This window comes from Arachis hypogaea, chromosome 19 (assembly GCF_003086295.3).
Source record: "Arachis hypogaea cultivar Tifrunner chromosome 19, arahy.Tifrunner.gnm2.J5K5, whole genome shotgun sequence".
In the NCBI taxonomy this organism is placed as follows: Eukaryota; Viridiplantae; Streptophyta; class Magnoliopsida; order Fabales; family Fabaceae; genus Arachis; species Arachis hypogaea.
In genome coordinates this window covers 59860685-59875702 of record NC_092054.1, presented here as the reverse complement: position 1 = coordinate 59875702, position 15018 = coordinate 59860685, and the positions used below count along the sequence as shown (strand labels likewise).

General features: G+C 36.7%; 2 protein-coding genes across 3 annotated transcripts; one reads left to right on the top strand and one right to left on the bottom strand.

Moving 5' to 3' along the window:
• The first annotated feature begins 1269 nt into the window (after positions 1-1269).
• On the top strand, positions 1270-3812 carry LOC112775491 (pentatricopeptide repeat-containing protein At1g10270). The gene has a single exon (XM_025819127.2). The coding sequence runs from the start codon at positions 1456-1458 to the stop codon at positions 3487-3489; it is 2034 nt and encodes a 677-aa protein (XP_025674912.1). The 5' UTR covers positions 1270-1455; the 3' UTR covers positions 3490-3812.
• Positions 3813-5349: 1537 nt separating this feature from the next.
• On the bottom strand, positions 5350-14351 carry LOC112779203 (serine/threonine-protein kinase EDR1). 2 transcript variants are annotated; one of them, XR_003190603.2, is made up of 13 exons: positions 13466-14351; positions 12032-12454; positions 11550-11653; positions 10053-11167; positions 9582-9622; positions 7670-7738; positions 7297-7397; positions 7073-7151; positions 6889-6987; positions 6673-6783; positions 6499-6548; positions 5914-6090; positions 5350-5808 (listed from the first exon to the last, which is right to left on the bottom strand). XR_003190603.2 is itself a non-coding variant. In XM_025823446.3 (13 exons), exons 1-13 carry the CDS (start codon positions 13943-13945, stop codon positions 5673-5675), a joined length of 2943 nt encoding a protein of 980 aa, XP_025679231.1. In that variant the 5' UTR covers positions 13946-14351; the 3' UTR covers positions 5350-5672. The 2 variants fall into 2 exon arrangements, 1 of the variants encoding a protein (XP_025679231.1); XM_025823446.3 differs by having other exon boundaries at positions 6673-6741.
• Positions 14352-15018: the final 667 nt, after the last annotated feature.

Sequence of the window (15018 nt, the reverse complement as noted above, 5' to 3'; positions counted from 1 at the left end):
CTTAATTCTTTTAATCATATTAAACACTTACTGTTGCCTTTGTTTAGTTCATTGTTTATGTTACCGAAAAATATTAATCAATTCAATTGTCTTTACAATAGTGTGTATAAGGACACAAAATTACGAGATTTATAAATCAAATAATAAAATGTGAGATTTTACTTAGTAACAATGATGCTCATATTGTTTTAACTCCAAAAATAAATATAATATCAACCAAATGAAATTATCCTATTAAATTTTAATAAATTGATAATTTTCATAATAGTATTTTTGGCTATTACAATAAATAGGTTTTAAAGATAAATTTTATCTCATGTTGAATTATATTTGTCAAAATTAATTTTTATATATAGCAAACTATATGTAACACATTCAAGAATTAAAAATCAGAATTATTTAAAAGTTTTATTCATGAATTATGAGAGAATGTCAATAAATTAAATTATCAATGTTATTTGTAGAAAAATATTTAAAAAGATAAAATTTTAATATAAATATTTTAAGTTCATACTACATAGCATTATCAATGAGTCATTCTTTATTTTAAACTTTAAAAACACAAAAAAAGTTTGCTTATTATTTTCAATGTTTTTAAATATTAAAAATAATTGAACTTTAGATTTAGTTATAATTTTATAAAGTTTATATAGTATTTTTTTATTTTTTTAATTAAAAAAAGTGTATTTTATATATTTTATAAAATATATTATTTATATATTAAAAATAATTACTAAAATTAATTATTATTTATTTATGTAAAAATATATATATTTTTAATTTATTTTTGGTATATATTTTATATTATAATATATATTTTATATTAATGATTATTTTTGTGATTGATTTTGGAGCTCATTTTTTTTTATAATGGAACCTTTTTTATGTGTTATGCTGTTATGCAGCACTATCGAATGGTAGATGTATTTTCTATCACTATAAAAAAGATTTTTTAATTAAAAAAACAAATCGAAGGTTTCAATTTGACTTTTTTACATCTATATAGAAATATGAGAGTCATATTTGTTAGGAAAAGAAAAAAATTTTGAAGATTTAATTTGGATGAGGTACATAAATCTGAGAATTAAATTGGTACATTAAAAATTTTAAAAAATTGAAATACAAAAATTTAAAGATCAAATTTATGTTTTAAGTGACAAATTTAATAATTCGATTTGTATTTTTCATATTCTGATTAAATATATCATACTCTATCGACGCTGTAAAACACGTCTTTCCTCCAATATCAAAAATAGAGAGTTAGTTTGGTGTGTACTGGTAATAATTGCATTTTATATATTATCTTATACAAAATAGTGAAAAACAGGTACATACACCAGTTTACTACGCAGTCTGAAAGGCCAAAGCAAGTTATCAGGGTTTAAGGCTTAAGGGTTTGGGGTCGAGTGAGGGCTTGGTTCTCTCTCACCTATTCGTCACACCAACAACGAAACGATGCCGCTTTACCGCCTCCTCCTCCGCTCCCTCCGCCGTTTGTCGACGCTCCAAGATGTTGCCGTTTGTGATTCTCGCCCTTTCCCTTTCACTGCACAGAGTCGTTCATTCGCGTTCTCCTCCGCCGAAGAAGCCGCCGCAGAGCGCCGCCGCCGCAAGCGCCGCCTTCGCATCGAGCCTCCCCTGAATGCGATTCGTCCTCCTCCTCATCAATCCGCCGCCTCCCGTGACCCCAACGCTCCACGCCTCCCGGATTCCACCTCCGCCCTCGTCGGCCCACGCCTTAGCCTCCACAACCGCGTCCAGTCTCTAATCCGCGCCGGCGACCTCGACGCCGCCTCTGCCGTGGCCCGTCACTCTGTGTTCTCCGTCACCCGCCCCACCGTCTTCACCTGCAACGCCATCATCGCCGCCATGTACCGCGCCAAGAGGTACCAAGAGGCCATCGCTCTCTTTCACTTTTTCTTCAACCAGTCAAATATTGTTCCCAATATCGTTTCCTATAATAACCTAATCAACACCCACTGTGATGAGGGGAACGTTGACGTGGCGATCCAAATCTATCGCCATGTCATTGCCAATGCCCCTTTCAGCCCTTCCCCTGTGTCCTATCGCCATCTCACTAAGGGTCTCATCGACGCCGGCCGCATTGGCGAGGCCGTCGATCTCTTGCGTGAGATGCTGACTAAAGGCCACGGTGCCGACTCTCTGGTGTACAATAATCTGATTTCTGGTTTCCTTAACTTGGGGAATCTTGACAAGGCCAATGAACTATTTGATGAGTTGAAAGAGAGGTGTTTGGTGTATGATGGGGTTGTCAACGCTACTTACATGGAGTGGTACTTCAAGCAGGGTAGAGATAAGGAGGCAATGGAGTCTTACAAATCCTTATTGGATCGCGAGTTTAGAATGACGCCCGCTACTTGCAATCTCTTGTTGGAGGTCTTGTTCAAGTACGGCAAGAGCACGGAGGCGTGGGCTTTGTTTCATCAGATGTTGGATAATCATACTCCTCCGAATTTTCAAGCTGTGAACTCGGATACCTTCAATATAATGGTCAACGAGTGTTTTAAGCTGGGGAAGTTTGGAGAAGCACTTGCCACTTTTAAGAAGGTTGGGACGAGGGCAAATTCGAAGCCTTTCGCTATGGACGTTGCAGGATACAATAATATTATTGCTAGGTTTTGTGAGAATGGAATGCTGTCTGAAGCGGAAACTCTATTTGAAGAGCTGTGCTCGAAATCTTTGAGCCCTGATGTTCCAACTCATAGGACTTTGATTGAGGCATACTTGAAGATGGAGAGGATTGATGACACTTTGAGGGTGTTCCATAGAATGGTGGATGCCGGTCTAAGGGTGGTTGCAAGCTTTGGTAATAGGGTGTTTGATGAATTGATTAAGAATGGGAAAGCCATTGACTGTGCTCAAATTTTGAGTAAGATGGGAGAAAAAGATCCCAAACCTGATCCTACTTGCTATGAGGTTGTGATCAAGGGTCTATGCAGTAATGGTTTGCTGGATAAAAGCCAAGAGTTGCTTAATGAGGTTATAAGGTATGGCGTCGGCCTTACTTCTCCCTTGCAGACATATTTGATGGAGACTTTCCAGAAGGCTGGGAGGGAGGAGGAGATTCCGAGACTGCTAAACATGAACAGATTTGGATACCGTCCACCAACACCACCACCAAGATCCCCGCCTCAAACGGCAGGAGGGCATAGTCCGCCTTCTGGCCCTCCACCACGAATAGCAGGACATCAACCTTATGGAACACCATACGGACATCGGCAAATGGCGGGGCATTATTCACCTTCTTCAGGAGGACAATATCAGCCTCTGTCAGGGTCAGGAGCAACTCCTCAGATTTCCAGATCCACTCCTCCATCATATGGAGCTGCAAATCAAATGTCGCCCCATTACTATACAGCCCCTGGACCATATTTGCAGACAACTGAACCTCATCATCCATCATCAGGAGCCCCTTCTCACATTGAGTCACATCAACATCAACAGCATCTAGAAGTCATGAACAAGTAGCTGCTTGATTTTTGGAGCTAAAGTAAATTCTTAGTGATTCTGGTTCTCTTTTGAATTGAAAGAAGAGGTGATTTATCATTACGGTATCTTTTTGTGTCTACTGATGCTGAGTTATGGTCTTCAGAATTACTAGGCACTTGTGAGTTTATAGATGATGATACAAGGATCTATTTTGATATATTAGTCCATGATAATTCATGAGATATGGGCATGTTTTAATTTATTCTTGTAGCTCAACCTTTAATTTAATGTCTGTCATAGATTATGTTGTATTGATGTTATAATTTTGCTGAAATGATCTAAGATATTACCTTGAGAGCCTATTTTTATATGATGCACTGGATATTACTTATAATGTTTATGACACCAATCCAGTCAGATTATGTAGGGTCAAATGTCTAACTTGAAGTAATAAAGTAAGGAATTTTCACTTGACAAACACTACTTGTTAAAGTATAGTAACAGTGGGAGGGGCGGTAAACATTTTTTGAATGGCTATGTAGTTTATTTTGTACCATATTAATCTAATTTTTCAGGTTTCGAAATGTCTTATACAATTATATTAGAATAGGAGAAAATATACTACTAAAAATTTAGTTAGGCTTCAGATAGTATGATCCTAGGAGGAAAAAAGTAAGGAAATAAATTGGCACTTATAATTAGGGATGGATATTTTCTAATGACTCCTTTTATCAGGTTAAAAAATACTGTGGAGCGTGGACAACCTAAAAAATGAGAATAATATTTGAGACGACTTATTTCATTATTAGAATCATGGTAATTCTAATGGTTATAGCAGTTAAATTTTATTATAAATTCTCTATTATCTTGACATGATTAAGAGTCACTTTGGATTGACTTTTAAAAAAAATACTTATTTTTTCATCTTCTCAAAAAGGATTTTTCTTTTTAACAGTAAAAAAATTTTCAAGTATTAAAAACATTTTTTGTTTATGCTTTTTTTTTTCAAAGTAAGGTATTGTTAGATTTTAAAAAAAAATAATTTGTTTATTTTAATAAAAATAATTTTTTTTTAAAAGACGTATTCAAAAAAATTTTAAATTGAATAAAAATATTTTATTTTTTAGAAAAAGCATTTTACTCAAAAAAGCCAATTTAAACCAACACTAAGAGTCAGTTTCGATTGGCTTTTGAAAAAAAATATTTATTTTTTCATCTTTTTAAAAAACTTTTTTAACCAACAAAAATTATTTTACATTTGATAGTTTTTTAAAGAGTTTTCAAGTATTAAAAACGTTTTTTGTTTTTATTTTTTTTAATAAAAATAATTTTTTTAAAAGATGTATCTAAATAGATTTTAAATTAAATAAAAAAAATTTTTTAAGATAAATACTTTTTCACTCAAAAAAAACTAATTCAAATTAACACATAATAATTCTACGATCTAAAACTAGAAGTACAAGTAAATTCTTTATATATATATAATTATATTTTTAACTTGTAAAACAGACCACTATAAAATTTGTATCGTGTTAATTTAACTTCATCCACCCTTTCTTTTCCCAATTAAAAATCTTCGTATTTGTGGATACCATTATGTTGATTAAAAAATTATCTTCAATAGTAATGATAAATTTGGGTAGTTTTTTAAAATAGAGAAACGCATAACGCAGAAACGAAATCACCAATATGCAAGCGAATTGGGAATAAGTGCTACTTTTAATGGATTTCTACCTTCTAAAAGCAAGGTCCTGATAATATTCATCGTGAAAAGAGTATAAGTGATTAAAATTCTTCACGCTCGCACAACCCCAACATTGCCTTTGTATATACGTAGGTTTAAGTGTCTAACCAGTCTATAAGGGGAGAAGGAAAAAAAAAAAAAAAAAAGGAAGAGCGTGATGAATGATTTAATCTTTAGACATGACAACTTTGGAGATATGAGGTACAGCAATTTACATATACTACCGAGTTTGGGTTCCTCGGACATGCTAATACATACAAAATGGCACTGCAGTAGTTTTGGCTGCAGCAACAATTGATACAATTCTAAACACAAATATTTGCCGTTACAAGTTTTGATATAATCTTTTTTCCTTTTCTTTTTTAATCTTTCTTTTCTTTGGCTCTTATTGTTCTCTTGTTCCATTTGATAACTTTATACTCACATACGTAAACTACGAAGATAGCCTAGTTATTGACACTTGAGAAAGTGAGACATTTCAGGGGGTAGAATTTACAGAAATCTCCTGCGGCAAAGGTGATGCTACCTGGTCTTGATGAGATGGGATAACTAGACGCTGAAGGGATTTTAGTGCCACTGTGAGCTGTGCAAAAGAGGGACGCAAATTTGGATCCCTGAGGAAAAAAGGGGAGCAGAAAATTTTCATCACAGGAAAAATAGTTTAGTTAGTGATTATACAGGAAACTGAATAATCAAACTACAAAGTTAAACATGCTTACTGTTGCCAACATTCCCAGATTATTCTTGCAACTAAAGGATCAACTTCCTTGGGAATATCAAGTCTACGGTTCTGGAAACCTACAGCACCAACAACTTGCATAGGATTCATTCCACTCCATGGCAACCTTAGAGTCGCAAGCTCCCATAGGATGACCCCAAAACTGTAAACATCACACCTGTACATTTGAAATATAATTAGTGATGCACTTGGTAGACACAGCTGCAGTTTATAAAAGCACAAAGAGACTTCACCAGTAGAACACAGCACCTAAGTATGGAATCACTATAAACGTTCAATATGAAGACACTTTTCTTTAGGTTTACATATGGAAATATTACCAATTACAAATTTGTTTAAAAGCCTACTAACAAACCATTTCTGCTTTAAGGTGATTTTCATATAGCAAAAGACTGTCAGCTAGGATTAGCAGAAATCATTTTACTAAATAGTGAATACTGATAAATTATGAGATAAATTTGGTTATATTAGGGGCATAAAGGCAGCTGTACTCAGTGTCATCTCGAAACTCTGAAGGGACACTACAAATCCATAAAAGCTAAAAAATCGATTGAAGACAACTCACTTCTCATTTGAGGGTTCATTGCGGAGAACTTCAGGAGCCATCCATTCAGGCTAACATGTCCATAGAAAATAATGTCAGGGTTGAATACAGAAATGGCAGGCAAGGCACATGCACGTTGCAGCATGTGAATAAAAATGAGCTCCAAAATAATCCATAGATTTATCTAGTTCTCACCGTTCCAGCAGTTGACTTGGATGATAGAAATGTGTTGTGCTTCAGGCGTGATAAACCAAAATCACATACCTGTGAAAATAGCATATTTCCAGAATCAACCTACCAACTCCACTATACAAACACATAAATTGAATGTTAAGAAAAGGAATTTAGGAGGAGGTACAAATCAGAGATGGAAAGCACCGCATGTGTAGATCAAACTTTTGAACCACTCACCTTAACATTCCAGTTCTTATCAACCAAAAGATTTGGGGACTTTAGATCACGATGAACAATAGTTGGTGTGCTAGTGTGTAAGCAATTCATTCCCCTGGCCTATAAATTGGAGTGTTCTTATTTCTTAATTCAAAAGATCACTGGTGTTAATGGTTATTGAAAGGAAAGAAGGGCAATAACTTACCACATCCAGAGCCATTTTTATCCTTCGTTTCTCATCAATCTGACAATTAGGCCGGTGAAGAATTCGGTACAAGCTTCCTCTGAGATGTTACATATAAAACATCAGCATAACAAATAAGAGAAACATGCAACAGAGATAAAATTGCAAAGAACAAGTTGCTGATCAGCCAGTACCACTATTTGTCCAACAATTATGATGAAAGGAAAAAATAAAAAGGAATCTACCTTGGAAGAAACTCTGAAATAATTGAAAGATTGGGGGGACGGGTAACAGCACCCATAAAAAGAACAACATTTGGATGACGCAGTCTACGCATTATCCGTACCTTGCATCAAAAGGAAAAGCAGGTAAGTTTTTGGCCTTCAAGAAAACAACGATGGTGGATCCTTGCCCACTTAATCACTGCCCTTCATTTTATTGCTTCACTTTCCACACCTCATCCACTTGTCAATTTTATTCTTTTCATTGACTGGTTTGTCCACCAAATATTCCCAATAGTTTAAGCAACATAATGGTTTTTGTTGATATTAAAGTTTTCTCTATTTCTTTTGCACAAAGAATAATAATTATATGAACAAAAGCTAAATTATTACTTACTTCTCTTTTGAATTCGGACAAGGCAGCACCTGAAAAATCCTGGTCCAAAAATTTCTTCACAGCAACTTCCTGATATTATAACAGTAGATCATCAGTCAGAATAGAGGCTACAAAAGTAACCTTATGGGTTGGCTAAAAAACAATTGAACTTAACCATATCATGAAACGATTTGAACATTTATTACTATAGTAATAGAACATTAGCTATTCATGTTTGTTTTTCTTGCCTTCCTATTCTTCACAATGGAACTTAGAAGATAGTGCGAGAATAAATTCTCCAATCTCTCTTACTAGTAGCACAAGAATTGAATGAAATAATTATAAGGGGGAAAGTATGCCCTTTGTCCTTAACACTTTCAAAGTTCTTCAAAATTACCCCTAACATTTAATTTGATTTAATTTTATCCTCAACACTTGAAGCAAGTTCTAATTTTACCCCTAATGTTGATTTTTTGACAATCAACACTTAGTCAACTTTATTTTTATAATTTTACTCCTATTATCATCATCCTGACACCTGCCACATCCACTTTCCCCCACCACCCCTCACACACACTAACACCCTACCCCACCCTCGCCACCACTGCACGGCCACCAAATCATTGCCACAACCCCACCACACCCCCCCCCCCTTCACCCGAACCAAGCCTCAGCCTCCATCCACTACCGCCACCATCTCACCCCAACCCCACCCAAACCAACCTGACCACACAGCCACCACATCAATGCCACCGCCCCTCACTCATCACCACGAAGCCACCCTACCCCAACCCCCCTCAACCAACCCCCAATTCCACTAGAATATCATCATCCCACTTTTCACAATCCACCACCAACTAAACCCTAAACCATTCACAAAAAGAAACAGATCAATTTCAGAAATTAAAAAAATATATATATTAAGAAACATGCAAATTCAAGACAAGAAGCAAGAAGACAAGAGTCAGATGATGAACATGAAGGCAGAAGCAGAAACAGAGTCGAAGGAGGAGCTTGAAGACAACAACGGAGCAGAAGTGGGCAGAGACAGAGAAGGAGGGCTCAACAGTGGCAGGGTCAGATCCATCAGCTGCTGTCGAGCTCGAGGTGAAGAGTGGAAGCAGAGGCAAACTTAGAGGCGGTGGCGCATGGAGGAGGAGGCAGAGGTGATGGCAGTGGCGGCGAAGGCAGTAGCGCCAACCACATGCTTGGGGGGGGGGGGGGAGTGATGGCAATGGCATTGCCGTTGTTGATTTGGGAGAGAAAAAGGCAGGCTTTGGCAGAAGGGGAAGGTTTTTTGGTTTTTTTTTTTTGGTTGTTTTCCGGGAGAGGGGGGGTGTTAAAATTTGGAAATTTTGTCTTATTGTTGATTGTCAAAATATTAACAACAGGGATAAAATTGAAACTTATTTCAAAAGCTAGAAACAAAATTAAATCAAATCAAACATACAAAAAAAAAACATTAGGAACAAAAAAAGGCATACTTTACCCTAATTATAATTTATCTAGGCACAGGCCCCAACAAAAGCATATCATCCATCAGCATTAAAGGATTAAATAATGGATAGAAGGAATAAAAAGGGACTTTGATGCATTCTCAATTTTCATATAAGTAACAAATCAAGTACTTAAGGGCAAGATAGGGTACAAGGCAATATAAATGACAAGGAAAAGCTATCTACTTCTATACTCAGCTCTTGGGCAACTTCAATTAACCATGACAAATCAAATTTTATATTGCTTTTATCAGTTATTTTCTAAAAGAGGGGTGCTATAACTACACTTGTGAATGCACGCAGAGGGAAGAATAGATTAACATGTAACAATTCATGAGATGGGTCTCCAAATTATCTTATCACACACAGAGGGAAGAATAGATTTATTAATATAATAATTTACCCAATCAAGTATATAAAGGAATTATAGTACTCACTGTGCCATTCCAGTCTGCATGGTATACCTCGCCATATGAACCTATTTAAAGCAAGCATGAATTAAAAATAAAAAATAAAGTAACACTTAAGAAACATATCAGTAGAGATGTAAAGCTTAGACACAAGAAGAGCCATCATAGAAAATATCCTTTTGAAACTCTGAATGGCATGTCATGTATAAATATAATTTTGTAAGTCACAGTCTCACAGATGCCAATAGCCATCAGAACATGCTTTGCACAAATAGAGAAAAGGGGAGTAAAAAAGGTAATTTGACAATATATATAAAGGTAGATCTCGGTAATTGATGGTTGATTGCCATCTGTGCTTAAATCCACTAAAAGAAATTATTCAATTCCACATCATCTTTACTGTGAAAACCAATCACATTTTTACAAATAATAATAATAATAACAATAAAAATAATAATAACAGAAACAAGAGAAGCAAAGACAAATGATGCACATTACCTAGACCAATTCTTTCTCCAATAACCAGATCCTCCCATGGAATCTCGCATTCACCAACATCTACATCATCCAACATTGGTGGATTTGGATCAACCCTGGGCCTGTTTGAAATAGAATCAACTGATGAACTAGGACTCTCTGGTTCCTTTAGTTTTAAATTGCTTCCCATGAATCTGTCATGTGTGCACGCCCTCCAATCAATATCTCTGATTTCACTGTTTTCATGTTCTTTAAAAGCCTCTGACATGACATTCTGAGAATGCTCCACATGTCCCCCATTGTGATCAGCATTAAGATCCTGAATCCAGTTCTGTTCAATTGCTGCAGGTGCTATCATGGAACCAGTAACTTGCGGTGGAGTTTGAACATTTATGTTATTATTTACATTTGAACTGTATGGTGATTTTCTACCACTGAGATTAACCTTTTCAGACACGGAAGAATTATTAGAAACTAATAATGTAGGACTGTAGTCATTAGGATTACGATTATTTTTCCTGGAAACTTCATTGTAAGCATAACAATTCTTCCATGGTACAGGGGGTTGCCCAGGAACAGTATTTTTTCTTGTACTCTGGAGCTCAGGAGCTTTATTTTCAACAGGTATATTATGCACAGATGTCTTCCCAGTTCCTTTTATCTGAAATGGATTAAGATCTGCAAAAAGGCTATGAGAATCATTGGGGTTGTTCTGAGCATATGGTACAACATTTACATTTAATCTCGTCCCATCACCAACTGCATTCATTCCAAGAGTCCCTTTGTACAGAGAAGCACCAGAGTATGGTGGTGAAATTTCCGTATTTCTTTTATTAGGTATCTTAGAAGGACCAACACCAACGTCTTTGCTGAAACCCAAGCTAGGTCGTGCATACTCAGGCTTTTCAAAATATAATTTTTCATTCCATGGTGGTGAATGATTTCTTATTACAGAATTTTGACTACTACCTTCATCAGCAGGAATAGGTGTTGAATAAGAAGACCCAATTTCATTAGAGGAAGGTAAACTTGGCACAACCTTTGGATTGTAAGATTTAAAGGCAGTATCTTTTGTACTTGAAATATCAGCTGGTATAAGGGTTCCAGGAGCAGCCATGAGATCAACCAAAAACTCCCTGACAGCAGTACAGGAGATATCAGGAGTCAGGACAAAAAAAAAAAAAACCCAACAGCCAACTGGAGATGCATATGGGGACCTAAAATTTCATCATCAAGTTCCAACACACAAAAGAGGATAAACAAGAGTGAACAACCACAGAACAGGCAGAAATATGAGATCAATCCTTCATTAAATACTTTTCCTCACCCTGAAGGGGTGGGACCCCCAAGCAGGCTGTGCACATCCACAGCATGCGTCTGGGGTTGCCCTCCTCCTTTTGTGTGTTTTAAAACAATTAAATTAATCCCAAAAGAGAACAAAGAGAATGAGAAAACCTAACGGACATGCAGAGAACAACAAATACACAAGAAGCATACAAAGGTATTAAAAACTTTAACCTTTCATCCTCTAACTTTATAATGTTGACAGCATCATCCTCAACACCAGTATAATGACTACCTTTTACCAGCCTACAAGGCATCTTAATATTGTCGGCCAATACCTACATCCAGAAAAAACAAAATAACATATTACAGATCCAGTAATTGGTATGCAGAAATTTCAAAAATCTAAATAAAAATTCTTACTACTTATATGATAACCTTAAATACATTGAAACAAATGTCTCTCAATTAATCCAAATGACTTAAACTCAATATGCAAACAATACTTCGCAATTATACACATCTACAAGTCCATTGGTTAGAAGGATCAAATAGTATTAGAAGTATTGATGACTAGATTCAGCCAAAAGATTGATATCCTACTCCATTTAGTATAATTTTGTCTCCCGCCCTTTACTGCATGCTATGACTAGACTATCTTAACATAAAGGTATGGCCTACAAGACTCTAATCACCAAAAAAGCAACAATTCTAACCTTGAAAAGCAACGCACGATGTCTAGAGAGCCCAATATTTAAGGACCCAATAGGCAATAAACTTGTTGAAAGTGATGTCCTTAATTCCGTACTCCTTTCCGTCCATCTCGCCAACATAATACTAGCATCCTTTACAGGACCACCCATATGGCTTGTAACAAGTTCAGCAAGCCTTTGTACCAAAATACCAACCTCGGTGACAGGGCAGTCTAATGCAATACAATGTGCAATTTGCACTAGCTCTTCCAAGGCAGGATCAACTGTTCGATTAACTATGACCACTTCATAGCTAGAATCCCCAGGATCTGTTTCGAGGTCTCTTAGGGATGGCATCTTTCCTTGCATTGCAGAATCAGCAGAAAGCCCAAAAACATCATAAAAACCATCTACCACTTTTTCCTCATAGTCAAGCACATTGTAATCCTAGTAAGTGAAATAGAGAATAAGAAATGTAAGACAATCAAAACACAAACCATTCAAGAAACAAGAATTAAATGGAAAGGTGCCAGCAATTCACGTTCAATCATTCATCAAATACAATTTACAAACTTGATTATCTTATCTTGGTGCTCCACTGACAGCCAATAAATTACAGAACAATGGTATATGTATTGCAGTTCAAATAAAAATGTGCATGGCTGTTAAAGATTCAAACCAAATATGGTATAAGTCCCATATTAGCAATATAATTGTTAAGTCCATATTAGCAAGTTTACATGGCTTTTGGGAGCTTCCAAACCAAATATGGTATAAGGCACAATTCTCATAAGAATAATTATTATTATGTAAATAAGCAGTAAGATGATAAAGCTTACAGGCTGCACTGATAAATTAGAGATACAAACTCTAGAAACCCAGAAATGCAATGATAACATCCACACAGAAAGTTGAAAGCATAAAGCACAGAGACAATGCCCGCGACCTAACCAACTCAACATGTGGCAGACGATTAAGCTTATTATCCAGCAGAAATGTTAACCATGGTAATAATTGTGAGCCCACAGAGCAGTTCCGTAAGAATCTCAATCATTGCCATCCTATACCTTTCTTCTAATGTCAAGCTCACCAATAAACTCCCCATGGTTCCAAAAATAGCGATCTACATTTCCAAGGGACACAATGCACTTCCAAAGAACAAACAATTAAATATTACATTCGACTAGCTTTGAACACACCGCACATTCAATCAGTCCAGAGACCATAGCAAAAAAGATATCACATAAGTCAAAATTCCAAATCCTTGAAAGTTACGCAGTTCACCCAATTGCTAGTCCTAAGCTCCAAACACGCAATCGAGTTCACTCAGCAAAACAAAACAAAAAATATCAATCAAAGCCTAAAACGAGTAAAATTACAAAATAATAGCAAAAGAAGAAAACCACTAACCAACCATAAAGCCTAATTCGCAGACGAGAATTGACCAAATGAGCTTACCCAGTACTGCCTCGACAGCGCCTCGGCAACCTCATCCTTGCTCCTCGCCGAATCAATTCGGTGTCCTCCAAGACTCAGCAGCGTCGCCGCGTGGATCTGATCCTTCTCGCGATCGCCACCGAAATCCGAGTTCGAAGCGCTGATTGCTAGGGCCAACTGCACCTGAAACTCCTCTTCCGACGAGAAGAAGTCCTGCCGGTTGACGATCGCAGCGGCGGCGCCGCCGACACCAGACGGAGCGACAGACGGCGCCGCAGAGGGAGAGGACGACGGCGACGGGCTCGCCGGAGATACGCCGGTATTCTGTGATGCTACAGCAGCACGGTGATCAGCGGCGCACGACGGCGAGGGGACAGTTGGCTGAATCTCATTGGATCGGTTAGGATCGTGGCTACTGCTCCCTATGTGAAGCTTCTTGAAAATGTTTTTCATTCTCTCCTTTTTCTCCGTTTGCTTCTCCTTTTTCCCTCTTTCACTCATTCAGCTCAGAGACGGAAAGCTAGATCACGGAAAATTTTCGATTTCTAACACTGATTTCTCGAATTGGAGCCTCAGTTCGGTCGAGTTTCCTTCCTTTTGTTTTCCTTTTCTTTGTTTCTCTCCCAGTTTCGGGTGGCCCCTTTGTTTCTTTGTGGTCTTTGTGGGATGGTCAAGGGGTGAAGGGACTAGAGAGGAAAGTGTTGGTTGGGAGGGAAAACTTCGGGGAGTGGAAGAAGTGTTGGGGCGACGCTGAAGAATTAAGGAAAGTGGGCTGCGAATTGATCAGAATTACGAAAATGCCACGCAGTGTTAGCGAAATGAAACGCGCCAATTGGGTGTTGACATGGCTACCAATTTGTCCTATGAATAGTCTTGCGTGGAGGTCGCCATCGCATCATGGCTACTCTCGTTTTCTTTACCTTATCCATTTAATTTAATTTTTTTTGTGTCTAAACAAAACAAAAAGACCAAAACAAATATTTATCCTAAATCAAAATTGATAATTTACTCGAGAATATCACTAGATTCTGATTGGAATTATTTTTTACTTTATATCTAATCATCTAATTTGTCATTTTATTTGCTTTTCTAGTTATTCAATCGACTTAACACATATTAAGATGTTGATAAAAAGCTCTTAAATTTTATAAATTAGATTAATAACTTTAGACGTGTACTCACTACTAGAATCATATAAAAAGTGCAGAACATCCAAACAATTCATTTCACACACAATGTCTCTTAAATTGTAGTTTCTAACTATGACAAGACCCCTTCAAACTACAAAAAATTCACATCCGGTGATAGACCAAAAAGAAGAACTACCAGAACAGCCCAAGATCCAACTTCCATTAGAGTCTCTAATAATACACCGTCAAAACCAGCAAAACTCAAATTAGGAAATAAACTTGCATCACAATTAACTTTAAAGTTATTACCTACAGGAGGTTTCCAACACTTGTGAATCTTGAAGGTGCTGAAAAAAGAACACTAATGCATATAAAGTCTCAGGTCCATGAAAGTGCTTCTGATAAGGACAATCACTGTGTGATCCATCCAAAGATTTCTAACAT